Here is an 18977-nt window from a genome sequence, read left to right as displayed (position 1 = left end):
ATGCTGCTCCCATATACACGTCTGTCTGTGAGGTGCAGGCAAACAATAAGAGCATCGCATTAGGAGAACAAAGCCGAAGTTGTGACCTCAGTCAGCGTGAGACACATCACAGTCCAGGGCTAGAACAACAGGACTGGCCCCCACTGCGGGCCTGCTTATGTCCTGTGGAGAGCGCTGCACAGGACTGGCCCCCACTGCGGGCCTGCTTATGTCCTGTGGAGAGCGCTGCACAGGACTGGCCCCCACCGCGGGCCTGCTTATGTCCTGTGGAGAGCGCTGCACAGGACTGGCCCCCACCGCGGGCCTGCTTATGTCCTGTGGAGAGCGCTGCACAGGACTGGCCCCCACCGCGGGCCTGCTTATGTCCTGTGGAGAGCGCTGCACAGGACTGGCCCCCACCGCGGGCCAGCTTATGTCCTGTGGAGAGCGCTGCACAGGACTGGCCCCCACCGCGGGCCAGCTTATGTCCTGTGGAGAGCGCTGCACAGGACTGGCCCCCACTGCGGGCCAGCTTATGTCCTGTGGAGAGCGCTGCACAGGACTGGCCCCCACTGCGGGCCAGCTTATGTCCTGTGGAGAGCGCTGCACAGGACTGGCCCCCACTGCGGGCCAGCTTATGTCCTGTGGAGAGCGCTGCACAGGACTGGCCCCCACTGCGGGCCAGCTTATGTCCTGTGGAGAGCGCTGCACAGGACTGGCCCCCACTGCGGGCCAGCTTATGTCCTGTGGAGAGCGCTGCACAGGACTGGCCCCCACCGCGGGCCAGCTTATGTCCTGTGGAGAGCGCTGCACAGGACTGGCCCCCACCGCGGGCCTGCTTATGTCCTGTGGAGAGCGCTGCACAGGACTGGCCCCCACCGCGGGCCTGCTTATGTCCTGTGGAGAGCCTTGCACGCTCATAGCATCCCTGGATATTTGATTTCACGCTGGACGTTACGCCATCCGCTCGTTAGAGCTTCATCGTACTAGATATTCCGCTCCAGTGATAAACTTCTCCCCACGGTGTAGTTGTTGTTCTGCACACACTTGCTTGATCTAAAATCACTTTTGATGCCTTTCCAATTCACACTGCTGTCCTGTTACATCACTGCATTCACTTTAAGAGCGCAGAGTGCCAATAATACATCTAATTAGTTGCAGTAACTTACTGGAAAAAACAAGTCTTCAGAATCCTTGAACTATTTCAGGAAGGAGCATAGATGTTCAATTTTATATATGTGGAATATGAATTAATGTGTCATCTCAGACTGGGAAATAGTCTGCACGTACCCTCCTCCCCCAGTGAATAAGGCATTGCAGTACTTCTGTACTGTAAATCCTTTATATGCCGCAGTCGACATCAATAGTGGCATGTGAGTGGGTTAACAGTGCAGATCTGTGTACTCAGCGATCTCCAATGTTGCAGCTGGATGCTGGCTGCCAGTCACAGCTGACCCCCGCTGCAAGATGGCGCAGGGTCACTTCTGAGCCCATGCCATCCAAAAGATGTAAGTTTGTCCGGTTGTGTTAAGTACCATGCACCCATGACAAACTTACATTCTGTGGTGTTAAGAGGTCTAGGGGTACATGTAGAGAATATTGTTCTTCCTCTTTACAAGTCACTGTACACAAATATTCCATGTGTGGTCTGAGCAGTTTTTGGCATGGGTACTCGAAGAGGACATAATACAGCAGAGAAGTTGAGCTAAACCCCTGATGTCTTGCGCTTCTCTTAAAAATGTTAAGTCTAGACTAGAGATGAGCGAACGTACTCGGATAAGCACCACTCGTCCGAGTAATGTGCTTTATCCGAGTACCTCCCCGCTCGTCCTGAAAGATTCGGGACGCGCTGCGGAGCGGGGAGCTGCAGGGGAGAGCGGGGAGGAACGGAGGGGAGATCTTTCTCTTCTTCTCTCCCGCCCGCTCTCCCCCGCTCCCCGCAGCGACTCACCTGTCAGCAGCGGAGCGCCCCGAATCTTTCAGGACGAGCGGCGAGATACTCGTATAAAGCACATTACTCGGACGAGTAGTGCTTATCCGAGTACGTTCGCTCATCTCTAGTCTAGACCAAATTTATTTATTTTATTTTTTTTTACACTGATTAAACTGTATATTTGTCTTCCTTGTGGGTTGAGATGATATTTGGGTTGGCTACACCTATGTTTTTTGTTTGTTTTTTTAATTCCCTAGAGGTTGCGCCACTCGCCTCCTTTTCACTCACCTAGTCAGTGTTGAAAGATCCCGCATGAGGAAATTAACTTCTACCTCATGGGGTTTTTGCCTTCCTCTAGATCAACATTGCAGGATAATAGGCTGTACCGAATGGACATGTGTCTCAATGGGCCTTAAGGCTGGGAAAAATCCCTGACAACGAATTGCTCAAAATTCAATCAAAAGCCGTCTTGAGGGATAATCGTATCTAACTGCACTGACATCGTGCAGTTTTCATTAAGCCATCGCTGATCTTTCAGCATGCTGAAGTACAACGATGAGCCTTATCTGGGATTCACAGCAGGATACAGCTGATACTATCGTTTTAGCTGTATCCCGCTCCCTGAATACAGGCTGGGTATGAAAAACAGCTGTCCATCTGTGTTCTTCATACCCTGCTCGTAGCGCTCAACTGCACAACAGCTGGGCGCTCCAAACAGAACAGCTGGATGCAGAAAACAAGCGGCCCCGCTTGTCTTCTGCATCTCCCGCTCTGAGCGCAAGGTGACTACTCTGTGTTTGAGCGATCATCTTGCTGTGTAATGCACACAATGATTATCGCTCAAGACCTCTTTTGCGCGATAATCGTGTCTAAATGAGCCTTTACATACTATTAGTGAATATCTAAAAGGGAGTGTATAACTCGCGGATCAGACGGCACTGGGTGTATTACCTTAAAGACAAATTGCTCTGCAGTGGAGCTGTACTACTATGCAATACTAGGCTGATTGTTTATGGTGTTGATATACAGAAGTGATTCTGCCATGTTAATCTGTGTGAGGTTTCCAGTCACCGTACATGTGTGGGCACTGAGGAAGGAGGCTTTTCTAACTTACCACAAATTAGCAGTACGTTGCTGATAGTCTAGACAAAAATCACTAATTTTCACAGAAAGCAGGATAGCAATTAAACTTGTTAACATTCTGCATTGTGAAGAGCTAAAAACAGAGGAGACGCTTCCTATTATGGCTGAAGACTTAAAATGAATTGTAATTGCTGGGTGTTGCCGTCAGACCTCACATCTCTGCACTCCCAGTACTTTCCAAAATATAATTACCAGACACTTCTCACAACTCCACCTTCTCTTTGTGGGGGGTGAAACCCTGCATTGCTTTGATGGCTAAAAGTACACTCATTGTAAAAAATGTCCCTCCTTAGGAGTTGTGGAAGTGTGATTGTAACACGGATATAAGGAAGTGATCACCAGATCGGAGCAAAAGGAGAATTTATTGCAGAAAACTAAACACTTAACGAGAGGCTCTAGTACCCTGTTGTACCACCTCTAGCTTGGATACAAGATGTGATACGGGCAGGTATGGAGGCTCTAGTACCCTGTTGTACCGCCTCTAGCTTGGAAGATGTAATATTGGCAGGCATGGAGGCTCCAGTACCCTGTTGTACCGCCTCTGCTAATATCACATCTTGTATCCAAGCTAGGCATTGAGGCTCTAGTACCCTGTTGTACCGCCTCTAGCTTGGATACAAGATGTGATACAGGGGGCATGGAGGCTCTAGTACCCTGTTGTACCGCCTCTAGCTTGGATACAAGATGTGATACAGGGGGCATGGATGCTCTAGTACCAATAATACGCCCCCTCTTAAACTCTTAACTGGGTGAAATTTCTTTGTGCTGTAGAGGCGTTTAGTGGTCAACAAGCTGAAAAAGGTCACAACAGACAAGTAGCCTCCGAGAGCCTTTTTATAGGCCAAGGGTGGAACCTCTGTTAGATTAACGCTCTTGTCACCTGAGGCCCTAATCACACCACAACTTTAATCACTTGCATACCTACCTCAGATGTAACTGCATGACGAGTTGTTCTGCGAAATGACAAGCTGTTCTAGGGCCTGGGTATTTATCTTGTATACTATAGAGTGTATAGTGTGTTACTGTGAGGGGGCGGTGAAGACTGACTGCTCCTCTAATGATTCACTCTATACGCTTTTTCTTCAGGAATTACAAAGATCAAAAGAGACATCGTGTTTGCTGCCAGTTTGTACCTATAATGGAATTGAAGTAGTTTCTGTATTGAAGATGTCGGCATCTGGAGTGCGAGCTCTTCGGACAACAGAACTAACAAAGGCCAGATGTTTGCTATAAACCTTTTTAATGTTTTTCGGTGTTATACGTTTGCAGAACAAGCAACGTTCGAGCAAAGCAATATATGATACAAGTGTTTGTACATACGGTTTCCACACTATTTTAATAAAAAAAACACATTTACATTCCATACCACATTTTATTTTCAGTTCTATAGTTAAGGCGCTGCGCACACTCGTGCCGTGGCTTCCTTTCATAATGGAACCATGAATGATCTCATTAACTTAAGGGTTCTGGTAGTCTTAGAATACTGGAGCTCCTGAAGGATAAAGCAAAACCACCAGTGTGAACAGAGCTTTTAAAAGCATTGAAGGGGTTGTCCAGAATTAAAGGGGCTGGCACATTTCTAGCATTTTGCTGCAGGAAGCAGACGGCTCTGTATATCACACAGTATCCCGGGTTGGTACTGCAGGCTGAGACCTATAGAAGGGATTGAGACTCAGCCTGCAGTACCAACCTGGGCCACTGCAGAATGTACGGAGCTGTTTGGTTCCTGCTAGAAGTGTCAACACCTTTAAAGAAAGTCGGCTGCTTTCTTCCAAGAACATGTGTTTTATCGGATACTGTAGGGGTTGAGCTTCACTACCACACAGACTGGCTGTTTTTAATAGAAAGCTGCCATGTTTTTCTAATCCTGTACAACCTTTTATAAACCATTTTTATACTTAAAGCTATAACATATACATAAAAAGGTGTTCTTTTATATACAAAGTGGGCATTCAACAGGTGTAGCAGCAGCGGTCCATTGCACATGTTACTTTCATACGGGTCAGGCAGCCTTTTTGTAATCCATATTCACTCATTAGAATGCAGCATCTTCGCCGCCGCGCCGACACACGCTACGTTTTCAGATGGATTCGGGCCACAAATTGGCTGCCTGAAGTGGTGCATACAAGACGGGTGCAATTGAAAGGCTTAAGTGCTAGAGTGCCATGCAGGATTAGCCTCTCCAGCATTAAGAGGGTTAAAGGCTAATGAAAAGGAATTAAGAGCTTAAACTCTTCATACTGTGGCAAAACAAAATAGCAGGATATGTTCGGAGACGTCGAGTGGCTTTCACGGCTGGTGACTGTTGGGGTAGTGGTTGCCGTTGGTCGAGGTCTCGTGCAGAGTCGTATGAGAATCTTCTTCCTTCTGGCTGAAACAGCTTTTCTTGTTCTTGAAGAAATCGGAGACGTAAACAACCTGTGAAGCAAAGACAAGTGAGTGAGGAGCGTGGGGGGGGGCGCTCGCCAATTATTAACTGCTTTAATGCAAGTTGTAATTAACGGCCGACGCATCGCTACCCGTAAGGAATTCGCTGTAACTATTCTACTATATGGACGGTTCACTTTGATCAAAGGACCATTGTGCCCCTAATAGAGGTTTTGTAGATCGTGCCCAGGAATAGAAGACCCATCATTTGGAGATGTGATTGCTTTTCCTGCGCACGGAAACATCAATCTGTTAAACTCCGGAACAGGCAAACTCAACTTTTTCCGCAGCCATTTTTTTAAAATCATGTAATGTGACAGCGGCCACATTGTTGGATTATTGTCGTATTAAGCCGGAGCGCTTTTGGCCTCTTGCACTTTTGTAGTTGTGTGGGGGAGGAAGGGCATTGCTAGGATACGTACACGGAAAGCGTGCAGTCTGGTCTGTACTACGCGGAAACTTTCAGAGAGCCATTGTATAATGCATGACAACTAGAGATGTCAGCGCTGCCATAGTAACCAATGAAAGCTGGTAGTTGAGGGTAACACCGAAGCATTGAAGGGTTAATACACTTAGTATAAAGAACTCTTCAGTGAATGGGATTCTGTCCTATTGCCTGACTTGTGACTAGAGCAATGAGATCAGTAGGGATTGCACTTTACCCCTAGAATTGACTGCGGGGGGATTTTAAAAGGTAAGTGTTGCTATAAAGATGACCTTTAGCCACATGACTGGCGATCACCATGCAGCTCTGTGACCTTGCACAATCACAATGCAGCTCTGTGACCTTGCACGGTTGCAAAACAGAGGCTAGATTTCCCATGACCAGTTGTGGCAATCTTTGGTCACCTGGTCAAAAGGAGCTGCTTTGTCCTAGCTGAAATGTTTCCATACACTTTAGTGTTTCCTTGTCTGTGAGCCACACAACAGAGATGCCTGTTCCTCTGGGACGAAGGCAGACATTTAACGTGCCCTCGCGCCACTTAAAAAAAAATAAATTAAAACTTTGGTATAAAATTTTTGACTATTCAAAACGGTTGTCAAAAGATGGAGCTCATGGGCACCAAAGTGAAGAAGCGACGTACATATTAGGTGTCAGTAATTACAGGCACCTGTGCTCCCGGCGCTGGTCATTTAATCAGTTTTTTTTTTTGCACACAAGTGAAACTGCACACAAAGCTGAAAACTATAGAAAGTGTGGTAACAGATCCTTCTACATATGACGGCCATGCTGGAACCATCTCCATGTAACCACTGCCACAGTTTTACAAATGTGTTCTAAAAGAGAAATCGGAGTTGATTGGAGATGACTTTCTGCAATACAGACTATTGTAGTGTTACTTGTTGGAACACCTATAAACACAGTATGGGGCCGGACCAGTATTAAAAGATTTATTTTATTTTAACAGGCTGCATGTAAAATGGGCCTCTTCGTCAGGCCTGAGGAAGCTCCCTGTTCGAGGGGTGAAACGTGTAGCCTTTCACCTGCAGCCTGTTGAAATAAAGACTCTTCTACCTCTACTTAGCACGCCGGCTCCTGGCCTGATGCCGTACTGCGATTCTAGCAGTGCTGTCCCAGTGATCATTTTCCCGGAGAGGGATGGGCAGCTGCCCGATCACAACTGACATGTGATACGTCAGAGCCTCCATAATAGCTGCTCCAGATGTAACTCCTCTAGTATAATTAATGGTCCAAACACTAAAGTCTTCACATCATTTTACTTACAATAAGAATCGCAACAATCGCTCCTTGGATGAGTCCGGTCAGCACATCGCTCCAGTGATGCTTGTAGTCAGAGACTCTGGAAAGACCCACATAGATGGCCACCGCAACCAGGGCAAACTGAAGGGTGGGACGGAGCAGTCGGGCCCAATGGCCCTTCATCCGGGACTGAAGATACAACTGGAGGAGGAACAAAGAATTACTACATGTTCATATTTGGGCAAAACGGAAAGTGAGAGAAGAGCCTTTATATGGTCTAATATTGTATGATGACTGTACAACATGAGCTGCAGGTGCCTCCTAAATAATAACGTGAGGCGGATAGACAAGGAAGGCTCCAGTACTGAGACACAACAGGCTGTTCTTTCCATGGCAGGAAATGGATCACCAGCCATCAATGATGGACGAGCAGGTTCACATAGAGCAGGTGGAGGAAGACTATTGTTTGGCAGGCATGGGAGGAGGGTGTTTTCATAGGCTTTAAGGTAAAATCAGAGCATGAAGATGCCTCAGAGAGCACACAAGGTAACGCCGGCCACACTGCTGGCAGGGATGTGTAGATCGGTGCAGTAGTTATGAAGAAACATACATTATTAGTAGCAACCAGATACAGGACTGGTTGCTACTAATAAAATGTAGGTTTCTCCTGTTTATTTGGGGCCGACTCTCGGACACTTTATGGGATCAGCCCTCTGAACGCGGTTCTATTTTGGCTTCTCTCAATTCCATTGTTAACATGTTGGTGTCTGCTTTAATAGTGTTGAGCCAGCGTGTTCTTTGGCAGCCAGATCTTCTTTTGCTGCCACAGTCTCCAGCATTATCAAAGTTTCTCATGAATTAGATCACATTCTGTGGCTGAAATATGAAAACTTTGATTTGACGCGGTCTAGGACTGGTTTTGTTTTGTGATCGTGGTGGTCCAAGGAATGCGTAGGAGTTTCCTCCAGCACCAAAGTTTGAAGGCCTCAATCTCCCTCTGGTTTGTTTTTCTTCAGTGTCCAATTGTCGCAGCTAAAACTTCTGATTGTGAAGATAATTGCAATGAAATGCCAGATAATCAATGCAAGGTTTGTCTTTTTCCAGATCTTATCCATACTTAACATTGCCTTGTGACCGAGCGCTAGTCACTTTATTTTGGGTCCCGATTCTCCATGGCAGATAATTTTCGATTTGAGGAGGATTACGTTTAACTACTTTGATTTCTTCATTTCCTGTACCATTACTGGCTAATATCTTAACTTTCTTGATATTCCAGTGTAGGCAGATTCTTTACTTACTTAATTTTTTAGTATCAGTTGTTCAAGATCTTCCTGACTTTCTGCAAGCAAGGTTGTATCATCTGCATATGCAGACACAAGACATGAGCTACAGCCTAGCCACACCCACCTCACCCTTTAGCTAATGAGTGGCAGCTCTCACTATGTAGAAGAGTAGGCAGTGATTGGTAGGCAGGTGGGTGTGGCTAGCTGCAGCTCATGAATATCCAGGCATACATCAGAGTCCTATGTCTGTGCTGCTACTGAAAAGCAAGTTGCTCGAAATCTACTCAGACAAACCAAGAGGAAATCTCACTAATCAGCATGCCTGTCACTACCTTGTGTTACTATCTTTTTGCACCCCTATCTAAAGCCAATGCGCTCTTTACCTGCAAAATTGTGCCGCCATTAACCACTAATGTAACCCCTTAATGGCTGAGCTATTAAATGCCTTAAGGGCCAAGCAAAAGTTCATTGTTGCATTTCAAAAGCTTTAACTCTTAGATGTAGCCGTTTGAAGGATCATGTATTGTGGGACAAGTTGTATTTTTAATAGCACCTCTCTGGGGTACAGATACTGCATTGTAGAACACTTTTCAGGGGAGCGACAGAAGGAGGCCCATGTAATCTCCTTCATGGTGAAGTGCCATGCCACAACCAATAGCAAAGGGTTAAACTGCCAGGATCCTGCTTGGTCTTAGTATTTCCCCCTAAAATAGGTCTTACCCTCGGGGTAGAACCTATTGGGTTTTCTGGGGAGGCTTTAAATATAAGGCCTCCCCCAAAAATAGGACCTAGCTCAGATGCCTTACAAAAAACCCCCCAAAAGACAATACTCGCCTGCGCCGCGGTAAGCTGCAACCTCTTTGTCTCACAGCAGAGCTTCTGCTGGTCACGGGGCTTTGAATACCCCGCCTCTAGCAATGCGCTCGCTGTGATTGGCTAATTGGTTGCTAGTACTCAAGCACAGCTGGCGCTCGATGACCCAAATCACAGCCATTTAGTGATTTCATTCACTGAATGGCTGTGATTGAGTACCAGCAACCAATTAGCCAATCACAGCGCTCGCTTTGCTGGAGGCGAGGTATTCAAAACCCCATCACCAGCTGAAGCTCCTCTGTAAGACGCAGAGGACGCAGCTTACTGCAGAAACGCCGTGGACCAGGTGAGTATGAGGACCTCCCCCTGAAACTAAGACACTGTGCCCTTTTTGGGTGGGAAAACAGCGTGAGATTTGTGTGTTGCAAGGCACACTAATATGAACTCCATTCTTTTGAATAGATTCATATAAATGAGCGATTCTCTCATTCTCCCCCTCATACCACATCGTGGGGGGGAGGAATCGTATCGTGGCATTCCCTAGCTTTTCATGTTCCTTGGGACGCATCACCCATTAATTTCAAAGGCAGCTTTAATGCCTCACAGGCTGGGCAATGTGCATGTGACTATGATGCTAGGTTTCCCATGGAAGATCAGAACGGTTTCGCATTTATTTCAAATCGCACGTGAAACTCACAAGAGGATCGGAATTTCACTGATGCGTTTTTGCCTGAAAACCACCTCACATCTGCAGGTAAAGCGCATGTTGGCGAGTGTGATGTTACACAGTTTTCCGGCCTGGTATTGCACTCGCCCATGTGGAGATAGCCTTAGTAATGTCAGGAGAAAGGTATATAGGCGGTCACTAAAGGGTTAACCTGCAAAAGCATAAAGCCGCCTGATGCTTGACTGCAGAATTGTGCACCTAGTCAGAATTAGAAAACTGCCCCAATCTGCAGCAAAACCAGGATAATCTATGAAATCGCCTTAATCAGGACCACCTGGCTCCTGCACGGTCTGCTTTATGCATCGTTCTCCACCTCACCCCTTATCCCATGTAATCAGCAGCGGCACGAGAACATTAACTGGTATTAAACTTCCCAGCATCAGCCGGCGGACGTGTGCCGGCGCTCACATACAGTAATGTGGCATTTTCTTGAATTTCACTTCCACCACAAGGAGAGTGCGGAGACCTATCTTTAGTAAGACGATCCAGGAGCGCTGCGGCGTGCGGTCGCATCCTGCCGACGCTGCTGAGCAAAGCTTAACATTTAATAAGCGCTGTCTGCGTAATATTGGAAATCTGCGCTCATCATATCTAGTGGAATAAACGAAGGATACAAGTAACCTATAAGAGGCGGCTGGTTCAGGTCCAAGTCTGCTTATCTGAAAGCTGCCGCGTGACCCCAGAGAACCCCAACTCATAGGGGAGAAGGAAAACCACAAGATGAGGAGTCGGGGGGTCCTTGTGCTGCAGAGGGGGTCTAGCTATTCCTGTTCCTAGAGGAGGGTTGTAGAATACAGATATTACTAATTCTGCAGCGCTCCTATCATGACACCAGTGTTACTTTTATGCGATCGGGACCCCAGCAGGCAGTCCTTCTATCCCAACTTCATTAGCGGGGCTGTTGGAGCATTGTAGCAGGCTTAGCAGATTTCTGCTGCGGGATAACGCTAAATCACCGCGATTTTCCATGATTAACCTATGATTAATAGCAGGATGATGCAATTTTTATACAGTAGTGAAAAATCGGTGATTTTCCACTGGTGTACATCGGGCTGTGCTTTCCATAGTTATCCTATGGGAAGCGATCATTGCGTTAACCTCATGCGGATTATCGCCCGTGGACAGGAGGCCTAACGGTGTGCATTGTTTGGGAGTATTATTATAGATCCTGCAACAAATGTTTGACCCACGGCCTCTCAGGCACTACCGGTAAACGGAACCTGTTGGCTCCTATGAACACCAAAAACTAAGTTCTGCTGCTTCTAGGACAGGGATGCACTTTATATACAAACCCGGCTCCCCATCCCTGTGCTCTTACTAGTGGACGTCGGTGCTCAGTCAGTTTGACTGCTCTGTTCAGTCAGTGCATGTGCACCAACATACCCTATTCTCTGCTGGAGCGTGTGCATACACTGCCTGAAGAAGAGTCAAACTAACTGACCAAGTGCCGACTTCCCCCCCCAGTAACATGGGAATGGGAAGCTTTGTTAGTATATAAACTCATTATTTCCTGCCCTATGAACCCCATAACCTTTGTTTCTGGTGCTTATAGGATGTGACTGCTTCCCTTTAAAGCTTTTTTACTACAGGAAGTAGACCGCTCCATATACTGTGTAGAGGCCTGGGGTGGTACTGCAGGGTGAGTCCTATGGAAGTGAATGGACCAACCTGGGCCAGTGCGCCATGTACAAAACGGTCTGCTTTCTGCAGCAAAACAGCCAGAAGTGGGACAACGCCTTTAAGGCTGGGCTAGGCCAGCATTCACATCAGAGTCTGTTCAGAGCCTCCGGAACAAATTTGTAGACAAAATAGCGTTATTTCATCCAACAAAATGCAAATTGGAAGCTGGATGGGCCCCATTATAGTTTGGGGGGGGGGGGGGGGGCGCTGGGCAGTTTGGTTTTGGCAAGGGTCATCCAACAGTTCCAGTCTTTTTGTTTGGCTTAGAGGACAGAGCTTAACAATGGAAGTAGACTGAAACTGCAGGCGCAGATGTGAATGGGGTCTTATTACATGTGCAGCAGATGGCCATGCCAATATTATATTGTGCCAGGTACATTATAACATACACCAACCACAGACTGCAATGGTCTAACAGAACAGATTGCAGGAGTGGGGGCCTTACAGCGGGCACTCACCATAAGATTATACAGCTTGCACAAAGCCCCTATATTATAAGACATATACATAACAGCAAGGTCGTAAATACCCCTAAGTTTACTTACTGCTAGGAACAGCATGCAGTACATGGAGAAAGAGGAATGGCCGGAATAAAAGGATAACCTAAAAAACACAAAACAATAATCGCTCCATTATTATACAAGCCTAAATCACATTTTAAATATTTCTTAAACTATCGCCCTTGCTATATCACATCACCACTGACCAGGTAGTTGGCTCCAACTCCACCTGCTTTCCTTAAAGGGGTTGTCTCGCGAAAGCAAGTGGGGTTAAGCACTTCTGTATGGCCATATTAATGCACTTTGTAATATACATCGTGCATTAATTATGAGCCATACAGAAGTTATTCACTTACCTTCCCTGCACTGGCGTCCCTGTCTCCATGGCTCCGTCTAACTTCAGCGTCTAATCGCCCGATTAGACACGCTTGCGCAGAAGGGTCTTCTGCCTTCGGCTCGGTCTGGCACGAGCAGCGTTCTGGCTCCGCCCCCTTCTACGCATCATCGCGTAGCTCTGCCCCGTCACCTGATTGGCTGGAATCGGCACACGTGACGGGGCGGAGCTACGCGATGCCGCGTGGAAGGGGGCGGAGCCAGAACGCTGCTGCTGGCGGGCAGACCCGAAGGCAGAAGACCCTTCTGCGCAAGCGCATCTAATCGGGCGATTAGACGCTGAAGTTAGACGGAGCCATGGAGACGGGGACGCCAGCGCAGGGAAGGTAAGTGAATAACTTCTGTATGGCTCATATTTAATGCACGATGTATATTACAAAGTGCACTAATATGGCCATACAGAAGTGCTTAACCCCACTTGCTTTCGCGAGACAACCCCTTTAAGACTTTTTCCATTCTCCATTATAACTGATCACCTGTACTAATAATCGCTATACAGGCCGGATTCTTCACTCTGTACACTGACACACCCGGCCCAACCAAATCATGAAATACCGTAGATTTATAGAGATTTCCTGCATTCATATATAAATATGAAAAATCGCATTGACTTTAAATGGGCAATTTCAGTTTGTAAAACGGACGCAAATAGGAAATACTGTGATTGTTTTTCTCCCACATTCATGATAAACATGTCTAAATACTCCAATGTAAATCAATTGCGTTTAAGCTTTCTGTATTCTGCTCGTTGCATATAGCACAAATACATCCCTCTGAATGAGCCCTTATTAACGCCTCTTTGAAAGCAAACTATGCTGAAAAGGCGTTTGACCCACTTGTCTTATAGGATTCATGAAGAGGTTGAACATATAGAGAACATATGTAGTGACCTGGTGTGGCACTACAGCATAAATGTACTTTAATGCACGTTAAGAGCAACTGTCCTACCTACCAGCTCATTCAAAAAAAGGGTAGTTATGATGGGTTTTGTTTCATAGGAAGATGGAGTCAGGATAGGGAACTAAAAAGCTAATTTATTAATTTCACTGCAAAATAATGAATCAAGGACCTTGGATGATGTCAAAGCATCGGATTGGTGGAGGGGCGGAGCTAATCGCAGCCAAGCTGGAATAAGATCCTTAAGAGGAGAAGGAGAGGACTGAGCTGAGGCAAGTTCCCTGAGTGAGAGAAGGGAAGAGATGTGCCATGTCTCTCAGCAGTGGCGTAGTTCATTATAAAAGTGTGAGGAGGCAGAGCAAAAGAGAACAGTCAATGGAGGGACAGCGAGAGCAAAGGAGGGGGTAGGATGCTGGCAGCCAGGAGAAGCGGGTTTACAGGCTTCCCCTCATCTTGGTCCAGGGTAACAAGAGACATTTGCTGATAACTTCAGAAACCCTGTAGGCCGCTAATCACCTTGCTACACTGGGAGAAGCCAGCTCCTGCTTTCAAGATCTGAAATCTTTTCCTCCATGCCTGACTAGGCACAGAGGCTCAAGCTGCAAAGATCACAGAATCTCCAAATGGTCCCATTCTGTGAGTACTGGAGTATTTAGTTTAGTGTCAGGTTCGCAAATTACTGTTAGTCGGATAAGGGGGAGCTATAGAGAACACACACGAACACACACACACACGAACACACACACACACACACGAACACACACACACACACACGAACACACACACACGAACACACACACGAACACACACACGAACACACACACGAACACACACACACGAACACACACACACGAACACACGAACACACACACACAAACACACACACACACGAACACACACACACAAACACACACACACACGAACACACACACACAAACACACACACACACACACACACGAACACACACACACACACACACACACACACGAACACACACACACACACGAACACACACACACACACACACGAACACACACACACACACACGAACACACACACGAACACACACACACGAACACACACACACGAACACACACACACACACGAACACACACACACACGAACACACACACACACGAACACACACACACACACACACACCTTATTTGTCCATGTACCAGGGTTTTAAACTGTTTTAATGCAAATTTTACTGTTCAAGAGGTTTGCTGACTGCCACATTCCATAAGTAAATGGTGTGCCTGCAATTTACTCAAATACGTGTGTTAGGGTTCGTTCACATGGGCAATTTTACGGCGCGTAAAAACGGCAACCCGCGGAAAAACAGACATACGCAACCGAAATACGTGCCGGCGAATATTCGATGGCCGAAAAGACCGGTTGAAAAGTAGGAACAAACGAAAATACGCTTTCTAGCTCTGGTCGTGATCGGCGAAAAACGTTCTTTCCGGCGATTATACGCTGCGCTCGTGCGAACGTAAATACGCCTATGCTCGTGTGAACGCACCCTTAGTCTTATTCCGCTACCAAGATCTTTTAAGTTAGGCACTGGTGTCACGTTCACCTAATTCCATTAGTCATCCATATTCTGTTCACCTTCATCTGTGCGCAGGATAACAGAGCTGTGACACTACTCCTCAGCCACCTCTTAGAAACTGCTCAGAGTGCAGGCCTCTACTCGCTTGTTACTCGTTGCACATATAGCAGGTAACGTCAGGGAACTCACTGTATGGCCCTCAGACTTCACACCAAGTGTGACCAGAAGCTTCGGAATAATAGAATGAGACGCCATCATTAAATTAATGAGATGTAGCAGTGTTGAAATGGTCTTTTAACTGATTAACCAAAAGTTCTGTGTAAAACCAAGACATACTACCACAATGTCACCAGCGCTGTATCAAACTCACTCAACTCTGCTACATCTGTGTATAACCCTAAAAACCTACAAAATTAACATGGGTTTTATGGCACAATGGTCAATTTTCATGCCTAATGTTTCAGAAAGGTCAGTATGGTTTCCGCATGTGAGAAAACTACTCATGGCTTTATCATTTCTTCCAGCATGACGGGTCATAGCAGCTGTTGTCGGGCCGTGCCAATGTGCTGACTGCTGTCCCCATGGCATTATCTCACTGCAGAGAGGTTAAGCTTTCATATGCAAACATATTGGCGCCAGTTGTTGTTGTATGAAAATAAATTGAACTCTCACACATAAGAGACGCCAATTAAGGACAAGAAAGCATTTGGCAACAGGCAGATAGATGATCCCAAATAATGCCCCTCCCTGATGTCTTCCATTACAGGGTGCAAACTGTGACTGGCAAGAAATAATGTCGACTAGCTGCATAATTAAATACAACCCTAAGATCATTATAATAATGACACTGCGATGGACTAAAAAGATAAGCAACATGTACGTGATTTAAAAAAGGAGCAGTCACCTTAGAAGATACTTTTATGCACCATGAAATAATTTCTGTTCCTCTGTTATTCCTACTGGAAGTGTATTAATTATTGACAACAGTGTGTTACCCTTGTCATGGGGCATGTCCACAGAGTCTAATTTGTGCAGGATAAGATCAAACACTGTCACATTGTGTAGTGACACACTCAATTGACAAAGGGCATGGTAACACCTAGTTGTAAAATTAAAGGTGTTGTCCAGTTGTAAAATATTCATGGCCTATCCTCAGAATATGTCATCAATAGAAGAGGGGCAGGGACCATCACCTGACACTCCCCATGGATGGGCTGTAATCTAGGCTGCTGTGCTCATGTGCTGAGCTAATTTCTGCAGGAAGCAGAGCGCTCCATTAAAATGAAAGGGTACATAGCCTGTAATACCAAGGCTGGCCACTACAGTGGGAACAGGGCTGCCTGCTTCCTGCAGAAATCAGCTTGATCAAAAAGTGCAGCAGACTGGTGAACAGCTGACTGGGAGCAATGTTGGGTGATGGTTTCCCGCTGCTCTACTATTGATTACCTATTTTGAGGATAGGGCAGCAATAGTTTACAAATAGACATCCCCTTTAATTCATACATTGCAAAACCATTATTGTGGGGAATACAAATACCCACCAAAATAGGCAGGGGAGAGGACATTCCTAATGTAAAGATCCTTTTACATGGCTCAATCTTAGCTAGGCAATGAGCCGATCAAAGAGACCTATACTTGTTTACCTGGCCATTGCACAGCGCATTTCAGACTCCACGAGGCACGAATGCTCATGCCTATGATCTTTGGTCCTCCATTCACTTTCATTGGTCTTGGCAGTATATTCCCCGTTCACACAGGGAGATGTGAAGTCAACAACCATGATTTTTTTGCGGCTGCACAAAAGATGCAAATCAGACAACGGACAAGTTTGTTTGTTTGTTGGCGGACAGCTCCCCTGCTTACACAGAGCAATGATCAGGTGAGAACGTTCTAACCAATGCTAGGGCCATGTAGACAGGGCCAATGATTCATAGCTACATTCATAAATCCTCTCATCAGGGCATTTCGAGCTATTACGACTGGTGCAGCACCAGCCAGAACAGGGGGTTAGGACCGGTCCTCAGCAATGGTTGAAGTCCATAATTAAATCTTGTTCCTGAACGCGGTACAAGTAGAAAAAGCACAATAGGAGTCAGTTATGTTCCCCACCGTAAAAGGGACTCTGCCATCAGGTTCATGCTGCCTCAACCACAGGCAGCATGAACTAGAGACAAGATGCCAGGACAGAGGCGGGCTGTGCCAGCCTTTCTTCGCCCACTGTATGAAAGCAGACAGCTCTCTCCCCTTCTGTGTATAGTGAGAGGAACGGTCAGTCTTCATGCAGCGGGAGGGCAGAGGCCAGCGTGGCCCGTACCCAGGACTCAGAGTCAGACCTCAAAGGGCATTTATTCTGGACCGCTGCAGCATTTCAGAATAAAAACGCTCACAGGGCAAGAGGCATCCCCTCCTGGGTTCATGTTGCCCGTGGTTCAGGCATCATAAACACAATGACGGAATCCCTTTAAGATTGTAACCAGAAAAAGGCATCAAAACCACCAGCAGAGCTGCTCTAACATCACACAGTTAAGAATCACTGCTTTAGGTCCTATTCAGATGGCGATAATATAGCAGCAAACCCTGGTCCGACGATCCAAACTAACAGCATCAGAAGTACTTATGATGCGGGTTCAGATTATTAGACACCAAGTCGGGCCATAGCTTAACGCTAATATGCAGTCGTCCTATTGTCATCTGAATGAAGCCTTATGATGGCCATATGCTTTAGTACTGGCTGCGGCTGCCCATTTCACTTAACCATCTACTATGTATGGGCATCTCCCAACTCTTGCCCAACTGCATATGCTAGGGGAGAGATTGGGCACTTGAAGGCCCACATCCAAAAATTCTCGAGTCCCCCATTGTAGTCAATAGGGTTCGTTGCTCGAGTAGAGCTCTCGAATTTTATTAAAAGCTTGACTCAAATAATGTGGACCCGAGCATTTGGGTGCTCGCTCATCTCTAGTGGCTACTATCCTCTACACAATTCCAAACACACACACTTGGTCAAACCAGTTTTAATGTACAATGAGGCCCATGACCGTTCAGGTTGCCGGTATTAGTGTATCGTGAAGCCACCAGGAAGCTAGGGGTTTGACAGGGGAAATGCCCCTCTCACGCCCCTAGCTGCCAATTGGCTGGATTCATCAAGGTACTTGAAGGTCTTTTACCAGGGTCTGCATACTGTTCCCCATTGGTGATTCCCTGCCAGCAGTCCCTGGCTCCCTCAGAAGGCGGATGGTGAGTTCTATGGGCCCCCTCCCCGAGATTGTGACAAGGGGTGTGTGGACAGCAGCTGAGAGCGCACATGCAAACATGGAACATGCGGCACACTTACAGCAGCAAGGTCCCTGGGGTGCCGACTGCTGCACATCACAGTACAGCGTGGACTGAAGACAGGGGTATTCTCATAGCCGACAGCTGCTGAGGGCAGAACAGCGGCGACGGGACACTTACAGCAGCCACACATCGCTGCACAACGACCACTGCATCCCCTCACGCACCCTGCGAATTAAACTGTGAGATGGGGATAGCGAGTGCAGCGTTTCAGTAGCTTCTGCCCGCATTTACCTCCCAGCTTTAAAACACCGGCTGCGCTTGGAAAATTACGAGGGTTGCGGCTTCAGGTTCAGCGTCAGGGAAGTCCTTGCTACAGATCGCCCCGCTGTATGTCTTCTGCACCTGGGGACGCTGTATCGCTCTACTGCCCTCACACAACCTGCAGCCTAAACACCTGTGGAGCCAATCAGGGTACAGGGGGCGTTGCCACAGTGCGAATCCTGACTCCATCAGGAGTTCCTGGTGGTGTCAAGATACACTAATACCCAGGTTGCCTACTTAACCTCTGGTACAGGTGACCACTCTTTCTGGTCAGAGCAAGTTTTTTTTACTACACAATCTACTTATTAATAGTCAGTAAAGAGCCAAATACAAAGTGAGGGGAAAAC

The 18977-nt window shown here is 46.8% G+C and overlaps 2 protein-coding genes across 3 annotated transcripts in view; one reads left to right on the top strand and one right to left on the bottom strand.

Annotated features, from left to right (window-relative positions):
* MTREX (Mtr4 exosome RNA helicase) overlaps positions 1-4418 on the top strand; it is a 93735-nt gene extending 89317 nt beyond the window's left edge. Inside the window, exon 27 of the mRNA XM_066602717.1 lies at positions 4142-4418. Within this exon, the coding sequence (XP_066458814.1) occupies positions 4142-4194 (53 nt within the window). The 3' untranslated portion in view covers positions 4195-4418. The remainder of the gene's footprint in view (positions 1-4141) is intronic.
* PLPP1 (phospholipid phosphatase 1) overlaps positions 4279-18977 on the bottom strand; it is a 90452-nt gene continuing 75753 nt past the window's right edge. For both annotated transcript variants that reach the window (XM_066602718.1, XM_066602719.1), the window contains exons 4-6: positions 12233-12290; positions 7209-7385; positions 4279-5473 (exon numbers count right to left, since the gene is read on the bottom strand). In XM_066602718.1, coding sequence (XP_066458815.1) covers positions 5345-5473; positions 7209-7385; positions 12233-12290 — 364 coding nt within the window. In that variant the 3' untranslated portion in view covers positions 4279-5344. The remainder of the gene's footprint in view (positions 5474-7208; positions 7386-12232; positions 12291-18977) is intronic.

The sequence above is a fragment of the Eleutherodactylus coqui genome, chromosome 5, assembly GCF_035609145.1.
Source record: "Eleutherodactylus coqui strain aEleCoq1 chromosome 5, aEleCoq1.hap1, whole genome shotgun sequence".
Lineage (NCBI taxonomy): Eukaryota > Metazoa > Chordata > Amphibia > Anura > Eleutherodactylidae > Eleutherodactylus > Eleutherodactylus coqui.
The sequence above is the reverse complement of the archived record's forward strand: the minus strand, read 5'-3'. Positions and strand labels throughout refer to the sequence as shown.